The sequence below is a fragment of the Triticum aestivum genome, chromosome 7A (genome assembly GCF_018294505.1).
Source record: "Triticum aestivum cultivar Chinese Spring chromosome 7A, IWGSC CS RefSeq v2.1, whole genome shotgun sequence".
In the NCBI taxonomy this organism is placed as follows: Eukaryota; Viridiplantae; Streptophyta; class Magnoliopsida; order Poales; family Poaceae; genus Triticum; species Triticum aestivum.
In genome coordinates, this window is record NC_057812.1 from 560,056,145 (window position 1) to 560,083,435 (window position 27,291).

Genomic DNA, 27,291 nt, shown 5'->3' on the forward strand with positions numbered 1-27,291 from the left:
ACAAGGGCGACGGCAAAGGGGAGGGCGACGACTAGGGATTTACGAATGGGGAATCGATGCAGAGAGAGAGGGCGGGGGGCTTTTTGTAAAATACACAGAGTGCGAGGGGGCTTTTGTAAAATTAAAGGCGCAGGCCAAAATCCAGCGTGGCATGCCAAATGTCGCATCCACAGTTGTTTTGTATGAATTTGTTACAGCAGACAAGTTGGAGGGCTAGTTTTGTGGGTTTTTTTAGTTTTTTATGAAACTATTCCCACCCCTACAAGTTTATGTATGAATAGTGGTATTAACTCAAATGCCAAACATCCCTTCAACCCGAACTATCCGTTATCTATGGTGCTGTCCTCTCCGCCCCACTCTCCCCCGCCTTCCATCTCCACAAACACGCACAAAAAAAGGGCCAAAACTCCACCAGGAAAAGGGAAAGCGGGGAAGCCATGGCGCTCTCCAGCTGGAGCATGCGCCTCCCCTCCAGCCCCTCCCGCCCCGCCCCGAACCCTCGCCGCAGCCGCTTCCTCCTCAGCCCCTCCGTCCCCATCGTCAACCCTCGCCCCAGCCGCCTCCCCTACCTCCCCGCCACGTCCCACGTTCCCGATTCCGGCCGACGCCGCTGCCTCCGCCTGGGCCGCCCGCCCCACGCGTACATCTCGGCGCCGGCGCCCGGCCCCGACGCCTACCAGTCCCCCTCCTTCGACGCCGCGGAGGCAGCTGCCGATGTGGCCGCCGCCATCTCCTCAACTGACGCCATCACCTGGGCCGGCGTCTGGGCCCTCCTGTCGCAGCACAAGGCCCGCCTAGCGATCTCCCTCGCCGCGCTCCTCGCGTGCACGACCTGCACCCTCTCCATGCCGCTCTTCTCAGGTATGCTTCAGCCTTCAGGCCCCCCTCTGTCGATGGGATGGATGCTGGCCTGTTTCTGAAATGTGGTGGTTGGATGTTCGCACAGGGAGGTTCTTCGAAACCCTGATAGGGAGGGGGTCCGAGCCCCTAACGAGGCTCTTGTCCAAAATCGCGGTATTATACACGCTGGAGCCGATATTTACCATCGTCTTCGTGATCAACATGACGGTGGTCTGGGAGAAAGTGATGGGGAGACTGCGGAGCCAGATATTTCGGAGGATTCTGATCCAAAAGGTAAATGTTAGAGCATAACGCTGTAGTCGCTGCTGCCAAGCTTGCAGGTGGAAGTACTTCGCATGACATCTTTGATTGCTTGGTGTATTGCTGTTATGTTGTTATTGAATTTAGCTAAGCATGTTTGGTGTGCTTTTCCAGCTATTGCAGTAGATTTATGTTTGCTATTTTGTTAGGTTGCTGTTGTTATCACATCTGTGGTCTGTGCGGCTGATTTAGTTCGTAGTTGTGCTGAATTGGAAGCATTAAGTGCCATTGTACCAGTAGTGTTTCGGTGATGAGAATTTTGACCACTGCTAAGGGGCTGGTGATTCCAGTACATATGCAAATATGTTGATTGTTCACTATTGCTGCCAACAGATTTGTCTGACATTCCTTTGTTACTTTAAACATCTAATACACAATAACTATGAAATTATCTTAGCATTATGATGAAATGGTTCATGAATGCTATTCCATTCCTAGGCTGAACCAGCTCTTGGTACGGTTTTACTGCAGCATCTGATGCACCTTAGAGGTGGCAGCAAGATAGCTGCAAGTATTTATGTTGAGTCAGTCGACTCTGCTATAGGCATTGTACACGATGGAGTTATAAGGACTAGAATTGACACAGGTGCATGCTGTGATGTGATATGGTTTTATCTCTCTATGGCCATGCACCATGAAGTGTAATAAACTAATTAATCTGCACGGAAGTGATACATTAAGCTCATAACCTGCTAAACTCCTTTGCTATGCAGTCTCATTGCTCCTTTTCTTTTGGTAATGGTTACGTTTTTATACAAGTCCGTCTTGTGCCAATCTGTCATACTAAACAATTTTATACTACTTCTCATATGCACATTATGTTATTTAACTGGTAATAAATGCCCTTTTCTTTTCTTGCAGATGGTATTTTTTGATCGTCACAAGGTATGCCAGTTGACATACAATGTCCATGATTATTACTTGGAGAAAAACATGTCAACCATAAACTTCAAGTTTCCCATCCAATTAAAAAACTTTGTCGTACTGTTAAATGATACAACGGGAGGAAATTAAATGTCGCTTGTTCATATAATATCTGGTAAGATGTTAAATTTTCAATTTTGACATGTGACTATTATTCAACCATGAAAGTAATAGAATTAAATTTAGGCTGTTCGGTGTGTGTATATGTTAAAGCATGGTACACGGTTTATTGAAGTTAATTAAGAACCACATTTCAGTACAAAAAAGTTTACTGAGCAAATGTTGCATGGGATTTTTCACTTTATTAGTTACACATTTTGTGAATATAGCTTAGGAAAGAGAAAATATCTTTTTTATTTATGTTTAAAAATCATTGTACAGAGAACATGATTTAGTTTGGTCTGTCATAAAATTGTACTGTGTACACTTTTGTAGAAAGGCATTCTTCTCCTAAAATTATGTGAACCAAAAGATGTCTTGATAGATGCACACCTATGTTCTGAGTACTGACAAACTAGTTAGTAGATGCCAACAAGCTATTCCATTATTTCATCTCTAGCAAGTTATACCATGATGTTTTTACGGATTTGTGTTACTTAACTTTAGTGTCAGTCATAGACACTTATTTCTATGTACCTTACAAGAGAGCATAGGAGAATGGTGATATATTGTTGTGGTTGTCTCAATAAATTGGCAGTAATTAGTCTGCTTCATGTGTTGGTGCAGATATCTTAATATCATTTATGGCAGGTCGGCGAGTTAACTGGATTGTTGACATCTGATTTAGGTTCTTTGAAGGGTGTAGTAAGTGACAACATATCAAGAGATCGTGGGTTAAGGGCATTCTCTGAGGCAAGAAATTTTACATTATGAGAATGTAAGCTTGATGCTGCTAAATGCTAAGAGTTTGATCGGTATAATTACATAATCTCTCAGGGCTAATTGTAATGCTCTTAACTACCCTCTTCAGTTCTAACCATTGTTCACACGTAGCCTACTATTTCATTCATATCATGTACTTGATATTAATTTAATGATCTTACTTGCTTGCACTCTGTCTCATGCTGGCCTCATAATTTTCTATTCTATTTTCAGATCACTGGTACACTGTGTATACTTTTCACATTATCCACTGAGCTTGCTCCTGTTCTAGGACTCCTCATAGTCTCTGTCTCTGTAATAGTTGGTAATTTTCTGAAAGCTATATGTGTGGGGCATGTCCTTTGTTGTTTATGCTTTTTACTATGTATGACATTTCCTTCAGATTGCTAGAGTAGTTTTCATCATTTGGAAATGTTAAAGTATGTATTGAAAATGGGCTATTATTTGTGGTAAATAACCATAACAGGATTGCTATAAGGACCTATGTTTGGAGGCTTATCCCTTGTATCTTTTACCTTTTAAAATTTTGTTTTGAGCCTCTGAAGAACCTGAATATAATCTTGGTATTAGATTTGTGATTTCTCTTAAAAGTAACATGTATGTCATATGCTCAAAAGCTTGAATGTCCTTTGTGTTCAGCTAATGAAAATTCTTTCTATTTATGTGTTCCCTAGCTAATGAAAATTATTTCTATTTATGTGTTCCCTACGAGTTCTCAAACCACGTTAGTATAGAGCTTTTGTTAGAATGATGAATAATTGAGTGCCAACTGCCAACTGATCGTGCGTTGAATTATTTGGTTTTTAAAGGCAGCCACGAGATAATTTGTGCCTTTGAAATATAAAATTGTTTTTTTCTTTTGATGTTTGTGTTTTAATAATTTATTTTTGTCACAGATGATCACCACATTTAATAGGCTTCCAAGACTTTGCTTCTTAGGTCTTGAATAAGTGAACTTCGTTTTCTAGGAAATTAATTGTATTGAATAATTTTGAGTTCTTTTCCCCATAATTTTTTCCCTAGGGTTGTAATTAGGCGATTTGGTTTTGAATGATTTACATATCGCCTTTGACAAGGTAATTTTTCTAACCAGCTATTTTCAAGAGGTCAACTGTCCCCACCTTTAAATCTTACGGAATTGTCCAAGCTCATATATCAGACTGCGTGTCAGAAACATTTTCAGCCATCCGTACTGTGAGTACACTTTGTCAGAATGCTTATTTGAACTTCTGTTGAACTTTAATATGGTTCTATTAGACACATGCTTTACTGTTTGGATTATCCTTGTTTAACTAAAAAATACATATGCAGGTTAGGTCATTTGGTGGCGAGAAACGACAAATTTCTATGTTTGACAACTTGGTATGTCACGTCACTTACGGACTTCTTTTTTCATGGAAACAGCGGGGACCGTCATTATTCTACTGGCCATAGTTGTTTCTTTGTATCAGATTCCAAAGAAAGGATCCAAACAGAAACTACAGCCTGTAGAAATAATGACGTTCTCAATGTTCCTTTTGCCTGTTCTATATAATAGATAAAATTAAAAATTACAAAGTAATGATCCGAGCGAAAACTACAACCATAAGAATAACAACTCTCTAAATGTCTGCTGTTAAGGAAATAGTAACTTGTATTTACAGGGGGCCAAAGGCCATTATGTATATACAATGCACAGGTGGAAAATATGCAGGAAGCCCCTTATTACTACGGGGAAACTATACAAGCTACATGGAAACATAATATAACTCTAACACCCCCCCCCCCCCCTCTCTCTCTCTCAAACTGAAGGTGGATCCACAACACTGAGTTTGAAGAGATGAAGTCCATGCTGCACTTTAATCTGGGCCATCGTAAAGAAATTTGCAACTGTAACTCGGAATATACATACTGAAGAGCAATAAAATTGTCATGCAAAACAACACACACAAAAAAAATGCATGGTGAGCTCATGCTTCACAGGGTCACGTGCAATACTAATAGTACATGTACCATCTGACAAGAGCAGGGTAGGTGTAGTGACAGAAGAAACGCCAAACTCCTGAAGTAACCCCGGTAACCAAGTCACCTATGCCGTCAAAAGAGCCATAGCTCACAACTCAGCCTCTGCGCTCAAACGGGAAACTGCAATTTGTTTCTTTGTCTTCCAGGCAATGAGAGAACCAGCAAGAAAAACAGTAAGCAGAAAGTGAACGGTTATCCAAGGGATCACTAGCCCACGTAGCATCCGAATAGATGTGAAGCTGTGTAGCATCCGAATAGATGTGAAGCTGTGACAAACTGGAGTGGGGAAAGAAAAGACGGTGAGAGATCGTGCCACGATATCGGAGAACACAAAGAAGGTAACTATAGTGAACCGAAGTGGGAGCAGAAACAAACTGACTCAAAATATGGACGTGATAGGGGATATGCGGATGAGTGACAGCTAGATAGACAAGACTCCTAACAAGATGGCGATAACGTGTCGGATCATACAAGGGGTCACCATAAGAAGCACAGAGGTGAGCATTGAGCTCCATGGGTGAAAAAAAATACTTGGGGGCCAATGGCCAGTGTGTGTGTGTATATATATGCACGGAACCCCTTATACTGCGGGGAAAATATACAGGCTATACATGGAAACATAATATAACTATAACAAGCCAAATGGTAAATTAGGAAAAAGCTGAGCGAGCAATCGGGATTATGAGAATCAACCACAATTTAATTCCAACCGGTCCTAACAGTTATAGCCCACCTGTAGATCCACATAAGACCTTGGCACATTCAATCCCCTCCAAAGCATCAACCATATGCATCGTCCCAAACCCACTAAGGCCAGCATCAATGGTTCACATCTCGCAGCACGAGGGCATGTCTGGGGGCAATGGTCCCATCTCCTGTTGTGTACTATGAGGAGATGCACTCGTGTGTCCTTAGTCAGTAAGCTACTCCCGCCCGGTTATGTTGCACTGGTAGCGTGCTCGCCAACGGGGGCTTATGCAAGTTTGCAAGTGGGCTGGTTGTCACTTCTAGGACCCATTCAATGAATAAGAAGTGCTCCTTTGTTTGAAAATTTGTACCAGGAATTTTATAGGTAGGATTTTTTGGAAAATTCTATAGAGGGCTCTTTGGTTGTAGGAATGGAATCATATTTCCTATGAAGGAAATCTTCCTATCCTCCACATTTCAATAGGAAAATAAAACATGTTAGCCCTAGACTCAATGGAAAAAATCTATGATGTGAACAAAGGACATCTCCTTTCTATTCCTACTCATAGGATTCGAGATGCATGTCATGCTCCTTTCCTATGACCTTTTCTATTCCTTATAATTTTCCTACCCTACCTGGAACCAAAGGAGGCCCTAAGTTCTTTGATTCAAAATAGTGGTAAACTGTAGCTCCTTGAAGTAGTTTCATACATATACAAACTATTTATAAAATCTAGTAAAACTGTGTATAAAAGGTAGTAATTCCAAAATGATTTTTTTACTATCTAAGTCACTAATTTACTACATTATTCTAAAAATTACTAAATTTTGTACACTAGTTTAATATATTTTGTACACTTTTTACTAGGGTCATAGAATAAGCTATTCTACACTCATGCTTAGAATAGGGTTTCTACGCATATATATGCCTGATAGTTTGTGAAAAGAGTTACAATAATTTCTAAGTGAATTTATGATCCAAAATTCTACAGCAGAAGTTATGATTTTACTATCCACCATCACATTTGTAAAATTACGCCTGCTTCTACAAAATTTACGATCTACTTAACACAATCTTATGACCGCATGAAAAATAACTCATTGTACTCAGGCCCGTCCCTGGGGCAGGGTAGCTAGGGCGACCACCCTGGACCCCTAAACCTCAGGGGGCCCAACTGAGCTATCTCTTAGAGCCAAGGGCCTATTTACTCAAGTGAAAATGACAGTGAATCGGCAGCAATAGCTTTGCTCGTACAGAACAAAGGCCACCTGGTCCGCTCTCCTTTTTCTTTGCAAAAAACAACACGCACATGCCTGGGTAGAGCATAAGAAAGCTTCGGAGCACTTACCACTGTCTCTAACAAGAGGGGTTCTTCTTCTTTTATTGAAAAAAGACTCATACCGATGTGAGTAATATGTCTAAAAGTTAAGTATCATACCATTTATTTTTGTGGCATTTGCACACTAAAATGAAACATAAAAGTTTGAGAGCATAATTGGTTTGCTACCAATATTTGGCTTGCCAAATGTTGGCACTGCCAACTATTGGCAATACCGAGAATTGCCAACTATTGGCAACTTTATGTGAAGAGGCAAAACAACTCGTAGCCAACCAAGTAGTTGCCAATATTTGGCACAATGCCAAACATTGGCATGCCAATTTTTGGCAGCAAACCAATTATGCTCTGAATCACCTGAGCCTGCTTTCTTTGGCTCCCCATTTTTTTATTTTCATGCATACTACAATCACTATTTTCTTCACATGAACTAAAAGACACATAGTTCCTTCTATTATTTAGATGCATTATTATTTTGTTTTTTGGATTTTTAAAATTTTCTTTTGTAGTTTTTAAATAAAGGGAGCACACGCTACTCGGATCCTGGTGTACCAAACAACATCCACACAAGCCTCGCCTAAAAGCCTAGCGAAATTTTTTCAGGTTGTCACAACTAATACAGAAGATAGGTCAATGGACTAATTAAGCCTTCTGCAAGATTATTATTTGAAGGAGGGAGTGCTCATTAAGACTACGATTGTTTTTTTACCAGGTTAACCTATCATTAGAGTTTGTTTATCTACTTTTTTTCAATGTTTTGTGACAACCAACTTCTATGGTGTATAAATGGAAAGTATTTTTACAGTTCATAGGAAAGGCCTTGAGTTATTGTCTTGCCCTGCCCCCCCCCCCCCCCCCCGCGATATGTCAGGGCCTGCCCTGATTGTACTCACAGTCACAAGAGTAGAATAGCAGATATTAATTTGAAGACTGAAGTGATCTAATGAACCTAAACGCTGACCAAACTTCCCTAAGGAGAAGCCCTGGCCAAACTCAAGAAGCATAGCAAACAGGCTCCTCAATGGGACTATAGAGTGTTTCTTTTGCAGAGTATTGCGGTGTTTGATTATTCCTTTTGGCGGTTATATTCTTATACTGACGTTATGCTGGTAACACAGGCTTTCTTACCTTGTTAACACATTCTTTTTTGTTTGATAGGCACTTTCTTTTCAAAATAGCGGCACAAAGCTAGGAGTGCTGAAAGCTGCCAATGAGTCATTGACTCGAGTGGTAGTTTATATTTCCCTAATGGCACTTTACATTCTTGGTGGAAGCAAAGTCAGTGCGGTAAGCCTCTGAATACATTGTGTATAAGATACTAATTACAATTGCCTGACATGCAATACTCTTCTCTAAAGATTGCAACTGCTGCTGTTTAGTTATGTAATACAGTAAGAGTGTGTTTGGTTGAGGAACCAAGTGGAATGGAATGTCATGGACTCATGGTTAGATGCAACGAGATGGAATGGTTCTGTCTCGGCATTTGGTTGGGGAGATAGAATAGGGTGAATTTGATTCAATTTACCTTCCGTATAGGAATGGTGAGGTTATCTCTGTTGTATTTATAAATTTTCACATTAACTCACTTGCATTTTTAGCTGTAATTATTCAAAATTTAGTTATATTTTATCTGTACTCAACACTTGATCATAAGTTGCACACACACGAGCAGTAAACGACCAATGTGTGTATAACATGCGAAAGACATACGTACATTCTATCACAAAATAGATCATGTCACAACTTAATCAGCCAGGCACCGAACAATGTGTTGCATCCATCCTGATCTTGCTAGCTTGCCCGCTCGCATCGATGATGTGCGCCAGAATCACCACAACCCAGCAGCAGTCGGCCATGACCTGCCACAACCAACGCCGGCCGTGCCCAAGCTCCAGCCGCCGCCACTTGAGAGACAGGGAGGGAGACGGTCTGGCCGCCACTGCTCTGCTCTGGTTCCCGCCAACGTGCCGTTGCTGCTTGGCGCTGCTTGGATGGTGGAGATTCTGAAACGAGCCGGAACAGGTGTCGCTGCCTGCTGCTGCCGCTTCGCCGTGCAGGATTTGATCCGCCACCGCCATGCCCGCCAAGACAGGAAAGATGGGGAGAAAGAAATGTGTGAGGGTTAAGTCATTTGCCCCCTCTCTCAATCGGGCAAGCAGTGAGATTTTTCTCAGGTGCGCTGTCACGTGAGACGTCGGTTCCATTCCAAACCTCGACCAAACATGGGAATCGCCTCAGAAAACAGAACCATTCCATTATATTCCTTCCCATGACCTCAACCAACCACGCCAAGGTTCTATGCCATCCTGGGGAGCAAAGGGGGGGGGGGGGAGTATTCCTTGCCATTTTCTGGCATGCTGTGCTTTTTGCTCTTATAACACGGACAAAGCTTTGGCAGAGGGATTCCATAAATGGAGAATATATTAGACACATGTACAATTTTATTGGCTGAGGATGTAATCCAACCACTTACCGTGGACCTTAGGATGTCTAACTTCTTACTGTATACAACACTAAATCATCTACAACATTGGAGCCTTCTACATAGCTTGAGCTGTTTGCACTGTTTTTATTTTTGAGTGGTTTACTGCTTACCAGTAGCCAGTAGTTTGTTATAAAGAAAGAAAGAAAGAGAAAGAAAGAAAGGAAAAGACATTCACTATTGAGCGGGTTACTAGTACTCCCTCTGTAAACTAATATAAGAGCGTTTAGATCACTAAAATAGTGATCTAAACACTCTTATATTAGTTTACAGAGGGAGTAGTTTGGAACTTTGGCTAATCTCTTTGACACCACTGTGGCATCCTAGCTTAAAGGACTGATAGTACTACTCATATCAACAAGACGGATCTTCTTTTCTGGAAGCTCATCTCCTAAGAACCTCTGAGTTAAATGTGCTTGGCTCGGAGTAATTTGGAGATGGGTGACCGACCAGGGAAGTTCCCCTCTGTGACCAGTCTAGAGCCTAGAGGATGATAGCCAGGAGTAACTGGTGCCAGTCTGTGAGTGGTTGGGGTGTTACAAGCACTAGCAACAAGCATAGTGCGGTGCTAGACTTTAGCACCAATATTTACAAGTTTCTCTTCCATTTTGACCTTTAGTTTTAAAAATAAAATATAAACAATTTTCTCATTGTCTTTTAGGTTTAACATGGTGTTCCTAGCCATAATTTTACACTGCTGAAATATGTCATTTCACAAATAACATTACTTGCTTCATCCTAAAATTAATCAATTCAAAAGTGCCTTAGCACCATGTAAGCTTCTGCTGCTGAAACTGATTCTGTACACAAATCATTCATTTGTCTTCTTTTTTTTGCGATTATTCATTTGTCTTGCTTCGAGAACACATTTTATGTGTATCCAAGATACATGCACACAACAGCTTGGCTTGGCTTTACGCTTTCACTCATCAGCATGCATGTTCATTCGTGTTATGAATTTCGTGTGTGCGATGAGGCTTGTATTGTCTGGTTGGAATCAGAAGAATATGATTATTTTACTATTTCAGGGCAAGTTGTCTATTGGAACAATGGCATCTTTTATTGGTTACACATTCACACTGACCTTTGCTGTAAGTAGCAAATCTTGCTTATTGAGTATTTTATTGTAGTTCCATTTGTTGTTTATTGCACATATATAGGTACAAGATAAAAACATGTATTTTAGGTTCAAGGAGCTGTTAATACCCTTGGTGATCTGCGTGGGACATTTGCTTCAATAGAGAGAATAAATTCTGTTCTGTCAGCAAAGGACATTGATGATTCACTTGCATATGGTTTAGCGAAAGAACTTGACAATAAAGAACCTGAAGATTCTAATGCTAGAGTGCATGAAAACGGCACTGTTAACACACATTACATGTCAGCACTGAAATCTTCAAGCAGCTGTAGTGATCTAGCCTGGTCTGGAGACATTCACCTGGAAGGTAGGATTCTCGTTTTAAATATTTATTCAATTAATGCAGGAGTTTCCTCCATATTACACAGATCCATATAATTTCCATATGATGCATTACCATCTGCTATATTCCATTATTATTATTTCCATATTGTGAAATGTGAATGTGGAGCTTATTTTTCTAAGATTAAGTTTCAGGTTTGACTTTATTTGTAATGTAGTCTATGTTCTGTAATAAGCTTGCCATGGCGTCCTCAGGTTTCACTTATTTGTGTTGAAAACATAATTTGATGGGGGTATGTTTTTCTGATAATTTTTTGAGTCTGTTTAACTTTAAGGAGAGTAGCTCAATGGTTTTCCTTTTGAGTTTGTTTCTTGAGATGTCCAAAAGTTGTCTTACTGCTAGCACAAAATCCACATGACATCGTTGACCACTGGCATACAACTGATACTCATATATCTGGCAGATGTTCATTTCTCCTATCCACTGAGATCTGATGTGGATGTCTTAAATGGGCTTGATCTTGTAATTGAGTGTGGAAAAGTCACTGCACTTGTTGGCTCTAGTGGTGCTGGGAAAAGTACAGTGGTGCAACTTTTAGCGCGGTACTATGAGGTAAGTACCGCTGTACATATCCATAGCAAACATTACTGTTGTCTACTTGTGTTTCATGAATGTAGCAACATTATAGATTTGTTCCGATCTTGCAGCCTACTCAAGGCCGAATCACGGTGGCAGGGGAAGACATTCGTATATTTGATAAAAGAGAATGGTCTCAAATTGTATCCCTAGTGAATCAGGTACACTTGTATACCAAAGCACCTATCTTTTCATGCCATTTGTCACTAGTTCATAGTAGCACACAAGTATCAGTTATCCCCATTGATTCATTTGAACTGCTAGATTTTGTCGGCAATTATTCCACAATTACAGTAAATAAGCGATACAAAATATACTATCTCAAAGATAGCAATTATATTAATTCTTTTTCGTATGAAAATATCAGGACCCTGTCCTATTCTCGGCATCTGTTGGGGAAAACATTGCTTATGGTCTTCCGGATGACGTTGTCTCCAAGGATGAGATAATAAAAGCTGCTAAAGCTGCCAATGCTCATGAATTCATCATCTCGCTTCCACAGGTATGACAGCCTGGCGCTAGTTATAGTCTCTTATGTCCGATGATATACCCATACCCATTATCTCATTTATTTGCAATTCAGGGCTATGATACTCTTGTTGGAGAACGAGGTAGTCTCCTAAGTGGGGGACAGAGACAGGTAATTTGCAATCTTAATATTTGAGTTGATGAATGAATGGATGACAATATTATTCCTCTAATAAAGGAATAACATCATCGGTGCTTTCTCCTAACTACTGTCAATTTATTGAAACTGAATGAATGACACTTCTTCTGTTGCTTTACAGAGAATTGCAATTGCCCGAGCTCTTCTGAAAAATGCTCCTTTTCTAATACTTGATGAGGTACCTCGCAGAAACTGAACCTTGTGTACCGTGCAGGCTGCATGAGATAATAATCCTTTTGTGCAAATTTTGTTGGGATGACTCTCCTTATGTTCACTCAAGGAACTCGTGCTATTTACAGGCTACAAGTGCACTGGACACAACTAGTGAGCGGCTTGTGCAGGAAGCTCTCGATCTCTTGATGAAGGGCAGGACTTCTTTGGTGATCGCCCACAGGTTGAGCACCGTGCAAAACGCGCACCGAATCGCCGTTTGCTCAGATGGCAAGATCATGGAACTTGGGACGCACGCGGAATTGGTCGCCAAGGGAGGCAGTTATGCAGCACTTGTAGGCACGCAAAGGCTTGCCTTTGAGTAAACGCCTTGCTAACATTTTTTTGTTCCACACACGATGTTATAGGCTGCAACCAGTTTGCGAAATACATGAAACAAAGATTAAAGGTTGTAGAAGATTTACGAAATTATACATTAATCATGCATGTAACAAAAGTGAAACTCAAACAAGAATAGAGCACTCTGTATTGTCTGAGTCCTCATCGAGTGCAATGTGTTTACAGTGAAGCAGAAAAGAAGTTTTGTTTCAAGAGTCAGTGTGAGCTGATCATCACTAGGTATATTGGAGTGGTTTGCTGTGTGCGCTATTAGTCTAACCCCATTGCCATTCTACGCAATGCTCAGCCTAGCCAGACCTAACTAAGATAGGAAGTGATGGAGGACACTGCTTGGTACTCCCTCCGTTCCAAAATAGATGACCCAATTTTGTACAAAATTGGGTCATCTATTTTGAGACGGAGGGAGTAGCTTGGAACACGGGTCTGCATGCTGAGAGGAAATTACACATAACAACCTTGTGAGCTAGGGTAACCAAGTTGGTATAACCAAGTTGGTATCACATTTGGGACAGCTCATGCCGAGGCATCATTTTTTTAGTTTAATCAATAACGCGTAGCACTGATCCGCCGGATAAGCTCATGAAAACAGCAAAACCGACCAGTCGGGTCCGTTTACGGGGTTATGTGGCGAAGACTAATCCAAATGGACATTTGACCGGCTGAGGTGGACGAGTGTCCCACTTGTAAGCCACTCATCTTGTCTCCCCACTTTTCTTCTTCCTCTGTCATATGTCCAAATCACACAACACAGACCGCGGCCGCGTCGAGGTCAACGGCGATGGCCAGGCACGACTAACTGGAAAAGGGAGCGCAGATAGGATGGGTTCGGAGCTTGCGAGCGAGGCCAGGGCGGTCCACACCGGCAAGGGAAGGCTCTCGCACCCCAGCTAAAACAAATCGTTTAGGTGAGCAAATCGTAACAAAAAATAATAATTTTTTGAGGGGTTCGTAATAACAACAACAAGTAAACAGGCCACATTTCCGGCCGTCTCTACTCCTCCCCGGCGGCGTGGGCCCGAGATGCAGGCGTGGTTCTCCGGCTCCGGGCCCTCGCCCTCCTTCTCCTCGTCGGCGGCGTCTTCGCAGCCGCCGCCGTCTCTGCTCGCGGAATGGAACTCCTACGCCGCCGCCCGCTCCGCCGAGGAGGACGTCGGCGGAGGATTCGGGATCGACATCGAGGCCGCCGTCCGCTCCGCCAACGACCGCGTCACCGGCACCTTCGGCGTGTAAGCAAGCCCCCCTCTCGTCGTCGCTCCGCCTCCTCCTAGGGTTTGCGCGAGTGAATCGGGGTGCGGTGGATTCTCCCCAGCCAAGCTTAACTACCGGTGCCATGAATAAATTGTTACTGTAGTAGCGTAGCGCTTCCCGGATCGCCTCCATGTGGATCGAGACTGCTTCGGTGCTGTTTGTTTTTGGTTACATCGCTTGCATGTGAAGAGAATTTGCGCAGGCTTTTGCTCCATAGCTAGTATTGTAAAATAGCTTCTTAGCATTGGCCAATTAGATCATTCTTAGCCAGCACTGTATTTCCTCCGGTTATCTCAAATCGTGATTGAGGATCGTTAGTCAGGAGCAAGGTGTTGGGCTGAATTAGTCGCTTATTAGGTATATAGACAATCAAGGAATCTATGTTTTGGCAAGTCACCATCGTGATTCATGTTGTAATGGCGAGCTGCTTAGAGTCATACCTCATACATATGAAAGCCATTTGTTGATTGTTAGCTCTAAAGCAATTTGAAAGGCTAAACATCGCCACAGCTCTTCAAGATTAACTAGAGGAACAATCGTAAAAGATGGCATTGACCAAACCTCTAGTTAACCTTTCTTTTAACTGTTTAGTTTTTGCTGAATGCTGATTGCCTTGCCATTCTATTCTCTCCAGGGTATCTAAAGGAGTTAGAGGGTTCCCTGGCAGCTTCCAGTCCTCAACAAGCAGTGTTCCATCTGGCAAATCTCTCATGTATTTCGGCCTTTTTCTTGCCAGCGGCATTTTCCTAGTTTTCATCGCGTTCACAATATTCCTGCCAGTCATGGTAATAATGCCTCAAAAGTTTGCGATCTGTTTCACTATGGGATGTGCCTTCATCATTGGATCTTTCTTTGCATTGAAAGGGCCCAAGAATCAGCTCTTTCATATGATTTCCAGAGAGGTATCAGTTCATTTTCCTTGTCCTTAAATAAGCACCATTCCTGGGAAGCACTGTTCAACAAAACTTGTGCTGTTTTCTTCTGTCTTTTGATAATTTCTATTTTACCACAAACTGCACATATTAGATTGTTTCCATCCAATTCTCTCCTTGAAGATATTAGTTAAGCTATATATGTTGTATATTGTATACATTTTGCTGGGAGCGCATTTTGTACTTTTATTTTTCTAGTAATGATCAAACAATTCCTCTGCTTTGAAGAAAGTACAAAAGAAAAGGAAAATGTATGGTCAAATTTATACAGTAACATAGCATGTCCTTGAGGCATTGATAGTTTGACATGTTATCAAGTGAGCATCCAGTTGTGAAACATCAACCTGAAAAATGCATTGTCAATGATTTTCTGCCAATGGTTAAGTGCTTTTCTACAGAAGATCGAATGTGCATTGTTTTTTATTGTTCCATGTCAAAGGCATGCTTAGTGAATAACTGAATGTATTCTTTGTTTTAAAATTGATGTGTTTTTAGATGATAACATACTTTCTTTTCACAAAATAATATGCACATTTTGGGTTTTATGTATTCCCATGTCATACTTTTTTTATTCCAACAGTTTATAAGGAACTTACTGGGTTATTGATTTAATTAGTTCATATCTTATATTTTATATATTTAAGTTTTGTTATATCTCGAAAATAAGTATGTTTTTGGTACATTTTCTGAAGTTGTTTTAATTTTTTCCACAGAGGTTACCTTTCACCATTGGATTTGTTGGCAGCATGTTTGCTACCATCTATGTGTCAATGGTGCTCCATAGCTACATACTTTCTGTTTTCTTCTCTTGTCTTCAGGTGAAATTTTCTCCCACAATCTCTTGTGCTGTTATTTTGCCCTTCTCTGCATGCTAGCAACAGGAATAACTTTGAAGAGAACTGTGAATTTGTAGCATGTGAATAGGTCATCAAACCCCTTAAAGTTGCAGTTTGTGGCATTGTTGGTGTCTCTGGTAGCAGTTGCGTACCGAGCATTCAATCACTTCTATTAGCTTCGAGCTAACAAAACTCTTCTATTTTTCAGATCCTTGCGCTAGTATACTATGCCATCTCATACTTCCCTGGCGGGTCTGCTGGAATGAAGTTTCTGTCATCTACCCTTGTGGCCTCAGTGTTGAGATGCTTCAGGCGATGAGTTCATCCGTTAGTTACTCTCACCCATCTGTCTCAGCCTGTGTTCAGCTCAGTAACATTTTTTGGCTTTTGCTTTTGACATGGAGAGAGTGTGTCAAAGATGACCCTGGAGCTTGTGTTCACCGATATACATGCATGTCCAACTTACCGATAGTATTACTGATTCCATGGAAACCATGCTCGATGAGATGCTTTGTTCTTTATGGAGACGTGTGGAATCGAAATATAATAGACAGACAGATAGTTTGTGAATTTTGTAACGTCGCGGCATGCCTGGCATTCGATCTTGTATCATGTACTCCCTTGGTTACATCACATTACCCTGCCAACTTCCCGGAAATCCGACGACGATAACACCAAAGCCCTAGAGTGCATCAAAATATCCAATTTAAATATCTTCCACGTTGCGAGGCCTCGGAAAATACTGAAAAAACATTGTTGTAGACTGCAACATTACACGTCGTGTTGGCACCTCACTCTGTCACTGTACACCGGACCACAGCCCACATATCCCCACGGCAGAGCGGGGAAATGAAATATTACATAGGATGTGTCTAGGGCACATCTAGATGTGCTCTAGTTATTGCACATCTAAATGAATGAATCAAGTATAAAGAAAAAAGAAAAAGGAAATACCCACACGAATCTCAACGTAAGATCAATGACATAGGACTTAGATGTGCAATACTTATGGCACATCTAGATATGCTTTAGCAAAACTGTATTACATATATGTATGCTCCACCATCTGATGATACATTCGTGTCGTGTCAGAAACCCGGCCAGCCCTACGTTCACCCTGCATGGATAAAGTCCACATCACCACAACCACTTGTTCAGTTTTTTCTTGGATCGATCTTCCTCCATGGTGTCTACATGTATCTGTTCCTAGCTGCGAAAATTGTATTCCTAGTATTTTTGTCTGGCCAGCAGGCGGAGGCCGGTTTGGGTGGCGCGGCTCGCCCCCCCTATCCCCCCGACCCCCAACGAGTGACCGGCGCCGCGCGAGCCAGTGGCCCGCGCATCACAGATCCCCCTCGCCCGCTCGGCATATCCTCCTCACGTCCGGGGTTTATAAGGCGAGACAGATAGCTCGCACACCCACCTCACAAAAAGCGCGAGCCGAGCAGCCCAGCGTTTGGATTTTGCAGCCACCGGTCCGCCGGTCCCGGAGCTCCTGACCGACACGCTCGCCGCCGCCGCCATGTCTGCCTTCGTCGGGAAATACGCAGGTTCTCGCCTTGTGTTTCGCCTGGCTACTGTGTTTTTAGAGTCTGTGGTGCAGCTTGCTGATGGTTTTTGTGTTATGATGAAATGCGCAGAGGAGCTGATCAAGACGGCCAAGTACATCGCGACGCCGGGGAAGGGCATCCTGGCGGCGGACGAGTCGACGGGCACCATCGGGAAGCGGCTGGCGAGCATCAACGTGGAGAACGTGGAGGCCAACCGGCAGGCGCTGCGGGAGATGCTCTTCACGGCGCCGGGCGCCCTGGAGTACCTCTCCGGCGTCATCCTCTTCGAGGAGACGCTCTACCAGACGGCCGCCGACGGCACCCCGTTCGTCGACATCCTCAAGGCCGGCAACGTCGTCCCGGGCATCAAGGTGGACAAGGGCACCGTGGACATCGCGGGGACCGTCGGCGAGACCACCACCCAGGGCCTCGACTCCCTGGGCGCGCGCTGCGCCAAGTACTACGAGGCCGGCGCGCGCTTCGCCAAGTGGCGCGCCGTGCTCAAGATCGGGCCCGGCGCCGAGCCGTCCGAGCTCGCCGTGAAGCAGAACGCCGAGGGGCTGGCCCGGTACGCGCTCATCTGCCAGGAGAACGGGCTGGTCCCCATCGTGGAGCCCGAGATCCTCACCGACGGGCCGCACGACATCAAGGCCTGCGCCGCCGCCACCGAGCGCGTCCTCGCCGCCGTCTACAAGTCGCTCAACGACCACAAGGTGCTCCTCGAGGGCACCCTCCTCAAGCCCAACATGGTCACCCCCGGCTCCGACAGCCCCAAGGCACGTCCCCCCCTCTCCCTACTTCTTTCAGAGTTATGTACTATGATCTTCATGGTCTTCGTTTGCATGGCTGATCGTGCTGTGAATGGTTGTGTGCATAGGTTGGCGCGGAGGTGATAGCGGAGTACACGGTGGCGGCGCTGCGGCGCACGGTGCCGCCGGCGGTGCCCGGGGTGGTGTTCCTGTCGGGCGGGCAGAGCGAGGAGCAGGCGACGCAGAACCTGGATGCCATGAACAAGCTGCCGGTGCTCAAGCCCTGGACGCTCACCTTCTCCTTCGGCCGGGCGCTGCAGCAGAGCACCATCAAGAAGTGGGCCGGCAAGAAGGAGAACGTCGCCGACGCGCAGGCCACCTTCCTCGCGCGGTGCAAGGGCAACTCCGAGGCCACGCTCGGCAAGTACGGCGGCGCGGCCGCCGGTGGGGACGCCGCCGCGTCCGAGAGCTTGCACGTCGCGGGGTACAAGTACTAGGCCACCGTCGCTCCCGCGCCATTCCCGGACCTAGGATCTCGGTGCAACCCGTGTGTACACGGCGCGGCACATGGATTGCGCCGAGATTCGTGCGTGCATGCAGATATATATGCTCTTCATTTTCTACCGTGTACTTAAATTCTCTCTCCCTTCCCCTTCTCCTATTTAACCAGAACTACTGATGATATATAAGTGGTATATGAAAGTGTGAATGCAATGCTTTTAGTATATGTTTGAGCTTGATTCATGGAAAATTTGAATATCACTAGTCAATGTGTACGTGCAATGCACGTTAATTTGGAAGTATATTAAATGCATGCGGATATTAAGTAGGATATTATTTGCGTGTTATTATGTGATTAGCACTATATTTGGCATGAAATTAACTGCACGCTAAACGTGTTGAGCGCTCGACATTAAAGCAGTCTAGGTCGTTAGATTGACATGATTTGATAACCAAGATTAATTGGATCTGCCTCTTTGGGTCTTTTTATATTGGTATAGATATAGATATAGACTAATACTGAAAGGCAGAGATAAGATTGGTTGGTTCATCCTCAAATATTCTGGTGTTCGCCCTATTTTTTTTAAGACGGAGGCAAAGCTTTGTCTCATCTCATTAATAAAGGAGAGAATTGCCCGGTTAATTAGCAGAAAACCGGCACAAACACCCTCACCGACCGTCATGGAACACGACAGCCTCGATGGAACGCACAGCCAACACAAGCTGCACACACCACCACCGAAGAGAGAGCCGCCGTCAAGGTTGTTCACCCTATGTACATTATATACATATATGAAATATATACTAAAAAAATGAGTACAAAATTGAATATTCAACAGTTATAACAGGTTTTAATTAATATACAATGCAAATGACTTCCAAATTGGTTCATCCTACAATTTCTCTACTGTTCATTTTATTTACAAGAGAAAGAAAGGAAAGCAATATGTGTATTATTTTCCAGGGAAACTTCTTCAGTGCCTTGTATGGACAGGAAGAGCCCATTTGGAACACAGAAATTTTACCGAAATGGTTCAATCCACATTTCCCTTGCCGGAAATCGAAAATAAACCCTGCAGGGCCTTAAATCACCAGCTAGTTGAAGGCACTCCAACTGCAGTAAGAACGCTTAAATTTATGGACAACAAGTAAAATTTATGCGGATTTTGAACATCCTGCACCGAACTTCTTCAGTATTGACAGCGCCATAGGCTTCAAAAGCATTAGGAGGTTGGTTTTTGATCAGTACAGCCTGATCCTGGTGGTTATGTGCTTCTGGCACATAGGGCAGCGCACCAATTTTCCCCCGCAGTCATAGCAAGTCTAAATTATGCGTGTTAGCAATTAGTATATACAACAAGAATTGTGAATAAATGTTCAGAGGAAAGTAAGGGGATATTTTCTGCACCTGATGTCCACATCCAAATGCAAGATCCTTTGATTTATCCATACATATGGCGCATGACTGCAAGCACAAAAATTGCAAAGGCTTAGTTCCTGTTCCACTAAAATTAGAGGGTCTTGCAGTTAGCACAACTTTGTCGGCATTATATTCACAAAAAAAAAAACTTTGTCAGCATTAGGAAGAGGAACACTATTTCATGATCTGCATGTGGGCACAAGATGCAAGTGTATGTGTCAAAGCACAATAGCAAGCTAAAGTGTATTATATTTGAAAAAGAGCATAAATATTTTACAGGCAGAACTGAACCGAGGAGAAACCAAATTTAACTAGCAGTGTTGTCTGAAATAGGATTTCGAATCACTGAAGTTCCAGGGGCATACAACAACAACAACAACAACAACAACAACAACAACAAAGCCTTTAGTCCCAAACAAGTTGGGGTAGGCTAGAGGTGAAACCCATAAGATCTCGCAACCAACTCATGGCTCTGGCACATGGATAGCAAGCTTCCACGCACCCCTATCCATAGCTAGCTCTTTGGTGATACTCCAATCCTTCAGGTCTCTCTTAACGGACTCCTCCCATGTCAAATTCGGTCTACCCCGCCCTCTCTTGACATTCTCCGCACGCTTTAGCCGTCCACTATGCACCGGAGCTTCTGGAGGCCTGCGCTGAATATGCCCAAACCATCTCAGACGATGTTGGACAAGCTTCTCTTCAATTGGTGCTACCCCAACTCTATGACAATGTGCTGCGACAGCTTAAAAAAAATCTAAAAAAGAGGCTACTACAGAAGGGTATGTTCATGTAAAAAAATCCAACTTCAAATTCAAAATACTTTGTGATAAATTTCTGCCTTTTTTTATCTTGCAAGGTATTTTGACTTTGATGTTAAACATTTTTGTATCTTGCAAAGCAATGAAAATTATTTGAGAATTTTTGGAACTTGTAAATGCTATTTGCACAGCATAGTGCATTTTCACCTAATAGTTCCCCTGTATAACCCTTGGCCTCGGCAAGTCAGAACATGCAAAAGTATTGGTAAACAAGGATTCCATCAGGCTTTTTTGGCGGTGTAGATAAAGTTAGTTTCAGTACATAGTTTTATTTATTCATATCTGGGTATGAAATTGTGGGAATACAGTGTAAACACGAAAAGAAACGTACAAGTGTGCTTTCTGAACTTTCTGATGAATGACTGTCAGGCCTCCTTGTAGCTGCATGCTGTCGCTGTTTGAAACTGTCTGATTGCTGAAACCCACTTGTTTGTTGGCCAAAGACACTAGACCGTGAATAAACACCAGCCTGTTGGTCAGAGCTAGTAGACCGTGAAGAAGCAGTCTTTGTTGGTGGAGGCAGAGGAACTCTTGGAGGTAGTCCTTGGCGACGACTGAAACAGAGGAAGAATCGAAGAAAGTGGTCAGATGGCAATATTGTCTCTGCAAGCACAAAGCATTGTTCTACTTGACTCAGTGAGGTTGAAAGACCATAGAATACCCGAGGAGTTGGAGATCAAGTGTTGCTTTGTACTGCGTAGGGATTTCCATCAATGCTGACAGCGCAAATTCAGCCTCTTTTCTGTCAGCTGCTATGCTCTTTGACATGATTTCAGTGAAATTCACAAACTGCATGAGATCAAGTATTCTTTCACGCCTCAGTTATTGAAAACCAAAAAAACAGCTAACGGTTAGATGTAATTTGTATGACAATCACCTGGAAATTGTCGAATGACCGAGCAGGTATGTTGTCGTCAAACTTATGCATCATATCCCACGGTCCATCACCGACCCCAACGAGAACAATAGACAAGGGAAACTGGCTGGAATGTTTTCAAACAGATGTTATTGTGTGCAATTTGTTTAGGAGGTTTGACTCATCAAGATGTTACTTAAAAATCCTGAATCAGATACCTAGCTTTCACTATAGCGTTAATGGTGTCCCACTCCTGTTGGCTTAACTGCCCAGACTGTGTATCCACATTTCGAGTAACCTATCAGCAGAACTTTTAGCCGGAGTGAAAATTGGATATGATATACAAATAAGACTGTGCAAGAATTTCTTCTGACCACCATTTAATGGTTATAAAGAGGATGCCGTTCAGAAAAACACAACTTGGTAAAACTGTGGTGCACCTGTCCATCAGCAATTATCAGAAGAACATGATATTGGCCACCAGTGCTGTCCACGATCCCAATTGCTGTCTCGATTATTGGAGCGAAAGATGTTGGTCCTGTGCAAGTTTACATCCAGATTATTTCAGTACATTTTTTGGGTGTGGGAACTCACTTTTATGAAAATAAAGGAAGAACAGATCTATCTGCATTAAATGTTTATTTAAACAAACCAGATAATCGAAGAGCTGGAACGATTTGTCTGTATCTTTCTAATGCCTCTTCAAATCCAGTGCAAGGGCGGTCCTCTGGATAAAAGCTGAATACGTCCTTGTCATGAGTTGACGCTGCCAGCAGGGAAGGGAAGCGTTAGAGCATCTCCAACAGCAGCCCTAAATATGCAGTTGTGGTGCAAAAAATTGCCTTTTGGAATAAAAAAATCGCCTCCAACAACAGCCCTATACCTATATATGGTGATGCAAAATTTTAAGGTCATGATGCAAAAATTGCTACAAGTGATGCAAATTTGCATCAGCACTAGTAGCTGCCCTAAAAATGCAGTGGCGGGAACCCAACCGCCGTGCGCCGCCCCTAGCTCCGGCGCTTGGGGGCCACTGCCGAGACCCCCACGAATGTCGCCGAGCTCGTGCCGGTGCCAGTCGGTCCCGCCCAATTCCAGCCGTCCCACCACGCTCCACACCATCGGATCCGCTCATGCCGCCATCCCCGCACTTCCCCGCCGTCGGATCTGCCTGCCGGCCCCCCTGCCGCCGGATCGTCTTGTTTCATGTTGTTCCCAAATTATAGGGCACCAGTTATAGGGCTGCCGGAAAAGCATACAAATTTCTGGTGACCCAAAAACTTTTCTTTCAACACCTAAAACTGGTTTTGGGTCACCAAATTATAGGAATGCTGTTGGAGATGCTCTTATTCAATACCATTCCTTTACACTTTCTATTGGAAACACACCAAGCGAGCAATTTAAAAGAAAACTCTAACCATAAGCTTACCATCACCAAATCCAAAGCAGGGAATCAAATTGTCTTCATCAAAATCCGAGAGTGTCCTTCCAATAATAGATATGGCTTGCTCATACGGGTTTGGAGTTCTTCCAATATCATGCAGACAACGCCGATTATAGGAATTTTTTCCTGTAACATGAAAAAAGCTTAACAAGTTCAATGAAAAATGTGATGGTCTAATATAGATTATTATGGGATACAGAAGCAACATGGGGTGCATTCATCCTTAAAGTACAATGTCCTCATTGCTAGCTCTCCTTAACTAACGACATTTCTTAGCATATTATGGTTTCCCCTGAAAAAAGATTTACAATAGACAGGTTGGGAAGCCATTGACCAAACGGCTTTCTTCACTAAAAATAAATCACAAATTATATGGGAAACAAACTAGCATCCAGCTAACTGTAGTAAACAATAGCTATACCAGTGCACCAGAAAAGCAAAGCATAAAAACCATAAATATGCACCCAAAGTCAGAAGGTGGAAAGATCAACTGTGAGTCTGTCAACCTGTCCATTGGTTACTTTTCGTAAAATCAATGCCTACAATAAGGTTTGAAGATTCAAGACCGGCTTGTGCCAAAGCTTCAGTCACCTGCAATAGATAAGGTACAATTTCAGTCTTAAGTTCACAATAATTGAAGGGAACTAAGGAAAAATCATGTATTAATAGAAAGGCAGTGTCATTTAAGTTACCAAAAAAACTGAAATGATGTTTTTGATGACATGACAGTACACTACCACAGCACCATCTGAATACTTTAAGTAATTATGTTTCATGCAGGTGTAGTAGCAGAATATGAATTGATGTCCGATTTAAATGTTTGATTGTTATAGCCATCAGCTTAACTAGTTCATAAGCCTGATTGCAGACACCACGGTCTGTATTGAAAATGCAAGGAAAAGTAAATAGTGTTACATCTTATAGAAGATGGCAGTTTCTTTGGGAAAATATAATGCAAATGCAAGGAAAAATAGTTTATCATCACAAAACCATACGAAGAGACTAAGGCCCTGTTCGGAATCCCGCTAACTCCGCGAAATACGGGGAGCTGGAGAGCCGGGAAACAGGCGCTCCGCCGTTTTCCACTCTAACTCCACCTGCTCCCGGAGTGGAGCTGTGGAGCGGAGATACTCCGAATAGGGCGTAAGATTTATACATTTTGTCAAACTAAGTACACTTAGTTTCATACTGTATAATTAAATCATCTGGTCACTCAAATAAATGCTGAGAATATGATAGGCTAGGATGTGGGAGAAAACTAAAATCTATATAAACTAAGACTGGTCATAGTGGGGAGTAACTTATAGTAGTGTCATACATATGACACTAGTCTAAGTTGCTACTTTTATAGTGCAAAATAACATAGTAGTAGTGTCATAGATGGCTTTATTTATTAGCTTGTAGACTCATCCTTTCTCGGGAAGCGCTATGTTACAGTAACATATTATGTTACTCTAAACATCTCTCTCCTCATTAATTACATGCCACATAAGAAAAATTTTCTTGAAGTGCGCTGTGTTACTACCTAAGTTACTCCCACTATGACTAGCCTAAGACTAGCCACAATGGATAGTAACATACATTAGTAACATACACATATCCCTAGACTATGTTACTACCTTCATAGTGGGTAGTAACTTAAGGGTGATAACATGCAAAGATTCATTTATTAAGTTATAGACTCATATTGCATTGAGACATGTGATGTTACAGTAACTAGCTAAGTTACTACAAGTACCTCTCTCCTCATTAACTCATTGCCACATAAGCAAATTTGCTGAGTTGGATTCGAAGTTACTGCTGAAGTTACTCCCACTGTGGCTAGTCTAAGGTCTACTGCTTCTCATATTTTAACTAGGTATTAGGACCATTGACCATTCAGTGAATTAGTAATTAATATGTTTGAGCGACAAGTAATTCCGGACGGAGGAAGTATCAGTAAGTCCTGACTGTAAAAGAAGAAAGCCCATCAGAAATGCATTCACCGGAGATGTACAACTTATACACTCATAAGACTTAATGAAACCAAAGCCAGCACAAGGAAGGTGACCATGGCAGTGCGGATGACCTAAAATTTTGAAATGGTTGGAAGAGCAATAATTATAGCTAGTAAGAGATAACTTCCTTTGCTGATGAAAATCTATTATGGTTTCTATACTTGTTGAAACCCCTATAGATAAAAATATTCCTATTAAATATACTTTGCATTCAAATTTTTACATAAGATGACTAAATAAGATGAATGGTATCATTCAGCTACATCTAGATGAAAACCATTCATCAAAAGTTGGGAATGAAAATTAGGGAGCCAGGGGAGGCCATCAATACATACTTGAGTCACAGTGCGGTAGTCATCGCCAATCCTGGAGTACTTCCTCTGCAGAGTGGCTTGTGCTTCTGGTTGCTGCACATTGTTGCCCGCAGAAGAGGCATACCACGGGCTCAAACCCGGGGGTGCAGTTGCATATCTCGAGTTAGACCCTGTTGATGAATTCCCGTAACCATAAGCAGAGTTGTATGAAGGTTTGGGGGCCTTTTTCTCCATTCCTCAACTACTGAACTTCCTGGTGAATGGATGAAATGATCAGTACTTCTCTACACTAACTAGTTGGAAACAAGACATGGTTGTCATGCATACAACAATTTACTTGCTTTACTGGATTTCATGAGAACTTCTGAAATAAAATGTGATGCTAGTGGAATCGATATAGGTGATATTCTTATGGAAACGCTTACCGGTAACTTACTATGGTGGAAAAATCACCAGCGCTCAATTGAATCACCCAATTCATAAGGAATACAACATGATATGATCAAGATAATCATAGCCGAACATTGTCATGGGCTCATGGCAGGAAGAGAGCATAATATAAACTGCTAAACCATACAGAACTAATAGTTTTAGGTTAAAATTACTGTAGCATCAACTTAGAAGAAAATCGTAGAAGTTAACCAAAAAGCGGATCACCAAGATAAATGAGATTTTCGGCCACAAACACGAAGCCACGCCAAGAAAGTGTGGCCCCAAGGCCTCTAACACGAAAAGCCGATGACAAAGAAATTTACAATACGTTTCAAAACAAAAAATACTCCCTCCGATCCATATTAATTGTCGCTAATTTAGTACAAATTTGTAATAAATAAACGGCAAATAATATGGAACGGAGGGCCCTCTACCCTTTTCAGAAAGAAAGCTCTAAGGGACAGAACGAGATCAGACAACGACCTACCTAAAACGTCAACTTGTGAGTAACAAGAAAGGGACGAGAGCAGAGAGGGCAGAGGCCAGATTAGACTTGCTGGAGCAGAAGCGGAACCCACAGTTAACCCCAACAAACCATCATCTCCCTCTCCCCCACTTCAAGATGAGTAAAACAACCATGGGTAGGGCTTCTTACTCTGCTCTATGTATCAAAAACGCAGGTCTCCGCTCCACGGCAACGGCCTGACGACAAGGAGGAGTAGAGGAGCAGCCGCTTAGCTGCAAGATATATCATATATGCACCGCACGACCAGGCAAATAAGTACATAATAATCAGGGACAAATGGTGGCCAAGTCAAGTCAATCGCCTGAGGTAATGCAGTTGGCAGCAGAGGCAAATATCTGAAGCTTTGTAAAATGATGAAAGACAGAGACAGATGGATTAGTAATTGCTCAGTCATCTCCACAGGAGAGATAATATTTTGTATGATTAGAATCTTTGCAAACTTGTACTACAAGATAGCAAAATTCTAAAAAAGAATAACAAACATGATTAAATATTTTATGAGGATTTGGTTTAGTGGGTAAACAAGAAATTCGCTTTCAGGAAAAGTATGCACTCAATCCATCCCAAAATCTAATGCATAATAGTATTGTTCAAAGACCAGCTACATGAAAATATGAATACTTAAAATAGCAAATGTATATATGATGTGAACTTGATAATTTTTGGGACGGAGGCAAATTGTAGATGTTGACATTTCTTTTGTCAAAGTTTATGAAGTTTTACTTAAGACAAAACCAATATATAGTATATTTTGAGACAGATGAAGTACCTTTTGTTTGGAACAAGCCTGCATGCATGATCTGGGCTGAATTCTCTCTCTCCTCCTCCTTAGAGCATCTCCAAGTTAGTGCCCAAAAATAGTTTTAGGGCTGGAGAGAAAAGGTTTTTGTACAT

The 27,291-nt window shown here is 42.5% G+C and overlaps 4 protein-coding genes across 6 annotated transcripts; 3 read left to right on the forward strand and 1 right to left on the reverse strand.

Annotated features, from left to right (window-relative positions):
• The first annotated feature begins 370 nt into the window (after positions 1-370).
• LOC123148233 (ABC transporter B family member 28) lies at positions 371-12,948 on the forward strand. The gene is made up of 16 exons (XM_044567612.1): positions 371-861; positions 947-1,134; positions 2,023-2,046; positions 2,836-2,937; positions 3,181-3,271; positions 4,061-4,161; positions 4,279-4,329; positions 8,154-8,282; positions 10,506-10,568; positions 10,664-10,922; positions 11,362-11,510; positions 11,606-11,695; positions 11,902-12,036; positions 12,118-12,174; positions 12,323-12,379; positions 12,501-12,948. The coding sequence occupies exons 1-16, from the start codon at positions 438-440 to the stop codon at positions 12,735-12,737; spliced, it is 2,157 nt and encodes a 718-aa protein (XP_044423547.1). The 5' UTR covers positions 371-437; the 3' UTR covers positions 12,738-12,948.
• Positions 12,949-13,497: 549 nt separating this feature from the next.
• Positions 13,498-16,420, forward strand: LOC123148235 (protein transport protein SFT2). Of its 2 annotated transcripts, XM_044567615.1 has the most exons (5): positions 13,498-13,676; positions 13,744-13,997; positions 14,654-14,921; positions 15,665-15,769; positions 15,996-16,420. In XM_044567615.1, the coding sequence occupies exons 2-5, from the start codon at positions 13,792-13,794 to the stop codon at positions 16,104-16,106; spliced, it is 690 nt and encodes a 229-aa protein (XP_044423550.1). In that variant the 5' UTR covers positions 13,498-13,676; positions 13,744-13,791; the 3' UTR covers positions 16,107-16,420. The 2 variants fall into 2 exon arrangements, with proteins under 2 accessions (XP_044423550.1, XP_044423549.1); XM_044567614.1 differs by lacking the exon at positions 13,498-13,676 and having other exon boundaries at positions 13,697-13,997.
• A 617-nt stretch (positions 16,421-17,037) lies between these two features.
• On the forward strand, positions 17,038-18,813 carry LOC123148234 (fructose-bisphosphate aldolase 5, cytosolic). The gene is made up of 3 exons (XM_044567613.1): positions 17,038-17,337; positions 17,428-18,113; positions 18,215-18,813. The coding sequence occupies exons 1-3, from the start codon at positions 17,310-17,312 to the stop codon at positions 18,581-18,583; spliced, it is 1,083 nt and encodes a 360-aa protein (XP_044423548.1). The 5' UTR covers positions 17,038-17,309; the 3' UTR covers positions 18,584-18,813.
• Positions 18,814-19,416: 603 nt separating this feature from the next.
• Positions 19,417-26,938, reverse strand: LOC123148236 (E3 ubiquitin-protein ligase RGLG2). Of its 2 annotated transcripts, none has more exons than XM_044567617.1 (12): positions 26,527-26,938; positions 25,461-25,692; positions 23,635-23,719; positions 23,114-23,254; positions 22,337-22,450; positions 22,125-22,222; positions 21,903-21,982; positions 21,706-21,811; positions 21,490-21,617; positions 21,160-21,382; positions 19,996-20,052; positions 19,417-19,910 (listed from the first exon to the last, which is right to left on the reverse strand). In XM_044567617.1, the coding sequence occupies exons 2-12, from the start codon at positions 25,671-25,673 to the stop codon at positions 19,830-19,832; spliced, it is 1,326 nt and encodes a 441-aa protein (XP_044423552.1). In that variant the 5' UTR covers positions 25,674-25,692; positions 26,527-26,938; the 3' UTR covers positions 19,417-19,829. The 2 variants fall into 2 exon arrangements, with proteins under 2 accessions (XP_044423552.1, XP_044423551.1); XM_044567616.1 differs by having other exon boundaries at positions 25,865-26,938.
• Between the last annotated feature and the right edge of the window lie 353 nt (positions 26,939-27,291).

Excerpts from the sequence above, each read along its gene's own strand:
- LOC123148235 (XM_044567615.1), top strand. The coding sequence starts at position 13,792 with ATGCAGGCGTGGTTCTCCGGCTCCGGGCCCTCGCCCTCCTTCTCCTCG. Across the intron at positions 13,998-14,653 it reads GTCACCGGCACCTTCGGCGT|GGTATCTAAAGGAGTTAGAG; the intron begins GTAAGCAAGCCC and ends TATTCTCTCCAG. Across the intron at positions 14,922-15,664 it reads TTCATATGATTTCCAGAGAG|AGGTTACCTTTCACCATTGG; the intron begins GTATCAGTTCAT and ends TTTTTTCCACAG.
- LOC123148234 (XM_044567613.1), top strand. The coding sequence starts at position 17,310 with ATGTCTGCCTTCGTCGGGAAATACGCAG. Across the intron at positions 17,338-17,427 it reads CTTCGTCGGGAAATACGCAG|AGGAGCTGATCAAGACGGCC; the intron begins GTTCTCGCCTTG and ends TGAAATGCGCAG. Across the intron at positions 18,114-18,214 it reads CCGGCTCCGACAGCCCCAAG|GTTGGCGCGGAGGTGATAGC; the intron begins GCACGTCCCCCC and ends TTGTGTGCATAG.
- LOC123148233 (XM_044567612.1), top strand. The coding sequence starts at position 438 with ATGGCGCTCTCCAGCTGGAGCATGCGCCTCCCCTCCAGCCCCTCCCGC. Across the intron at positions 862-946 it reads CTCCATGCCGCTCTTCTCAG|GGAGGTTCTTCGAAACCCTG; the intron begins GTATGCTTCAGC and ends ATGTTCGCACAG. Across the intron at positions 4,330-8,153 it reads TTTCTATGTTTGACAACTTG|GCACTTTCTTTTCAAAATAG; the intron begins GTATGTCACGTC and ends TTTGTTTGATAG.
- LOC123148236 (XM_044567617.1), bottom strand. The coding sequence starts at position 25,673 with ATGGAGAAAAAGGCCCCCAAACCTTCATACAACTCTGCTTATGGTTAC. Across the intron at positions 23,255-23,634 it reads GAAAAGTAACCAATGGACAG|GAAAAAATTCCTATAATCGG; the intron begins GTTGACAGACTC and ends TTCATGTTACAG. Across the intron at positions 20,053-21,159 it reads AAAGTTCAGAAAGCACACTT|TCATGCGCCATATGTATGGA; the intron begins GTACGTTTCTTT and ends TTGTGCTTGCAG.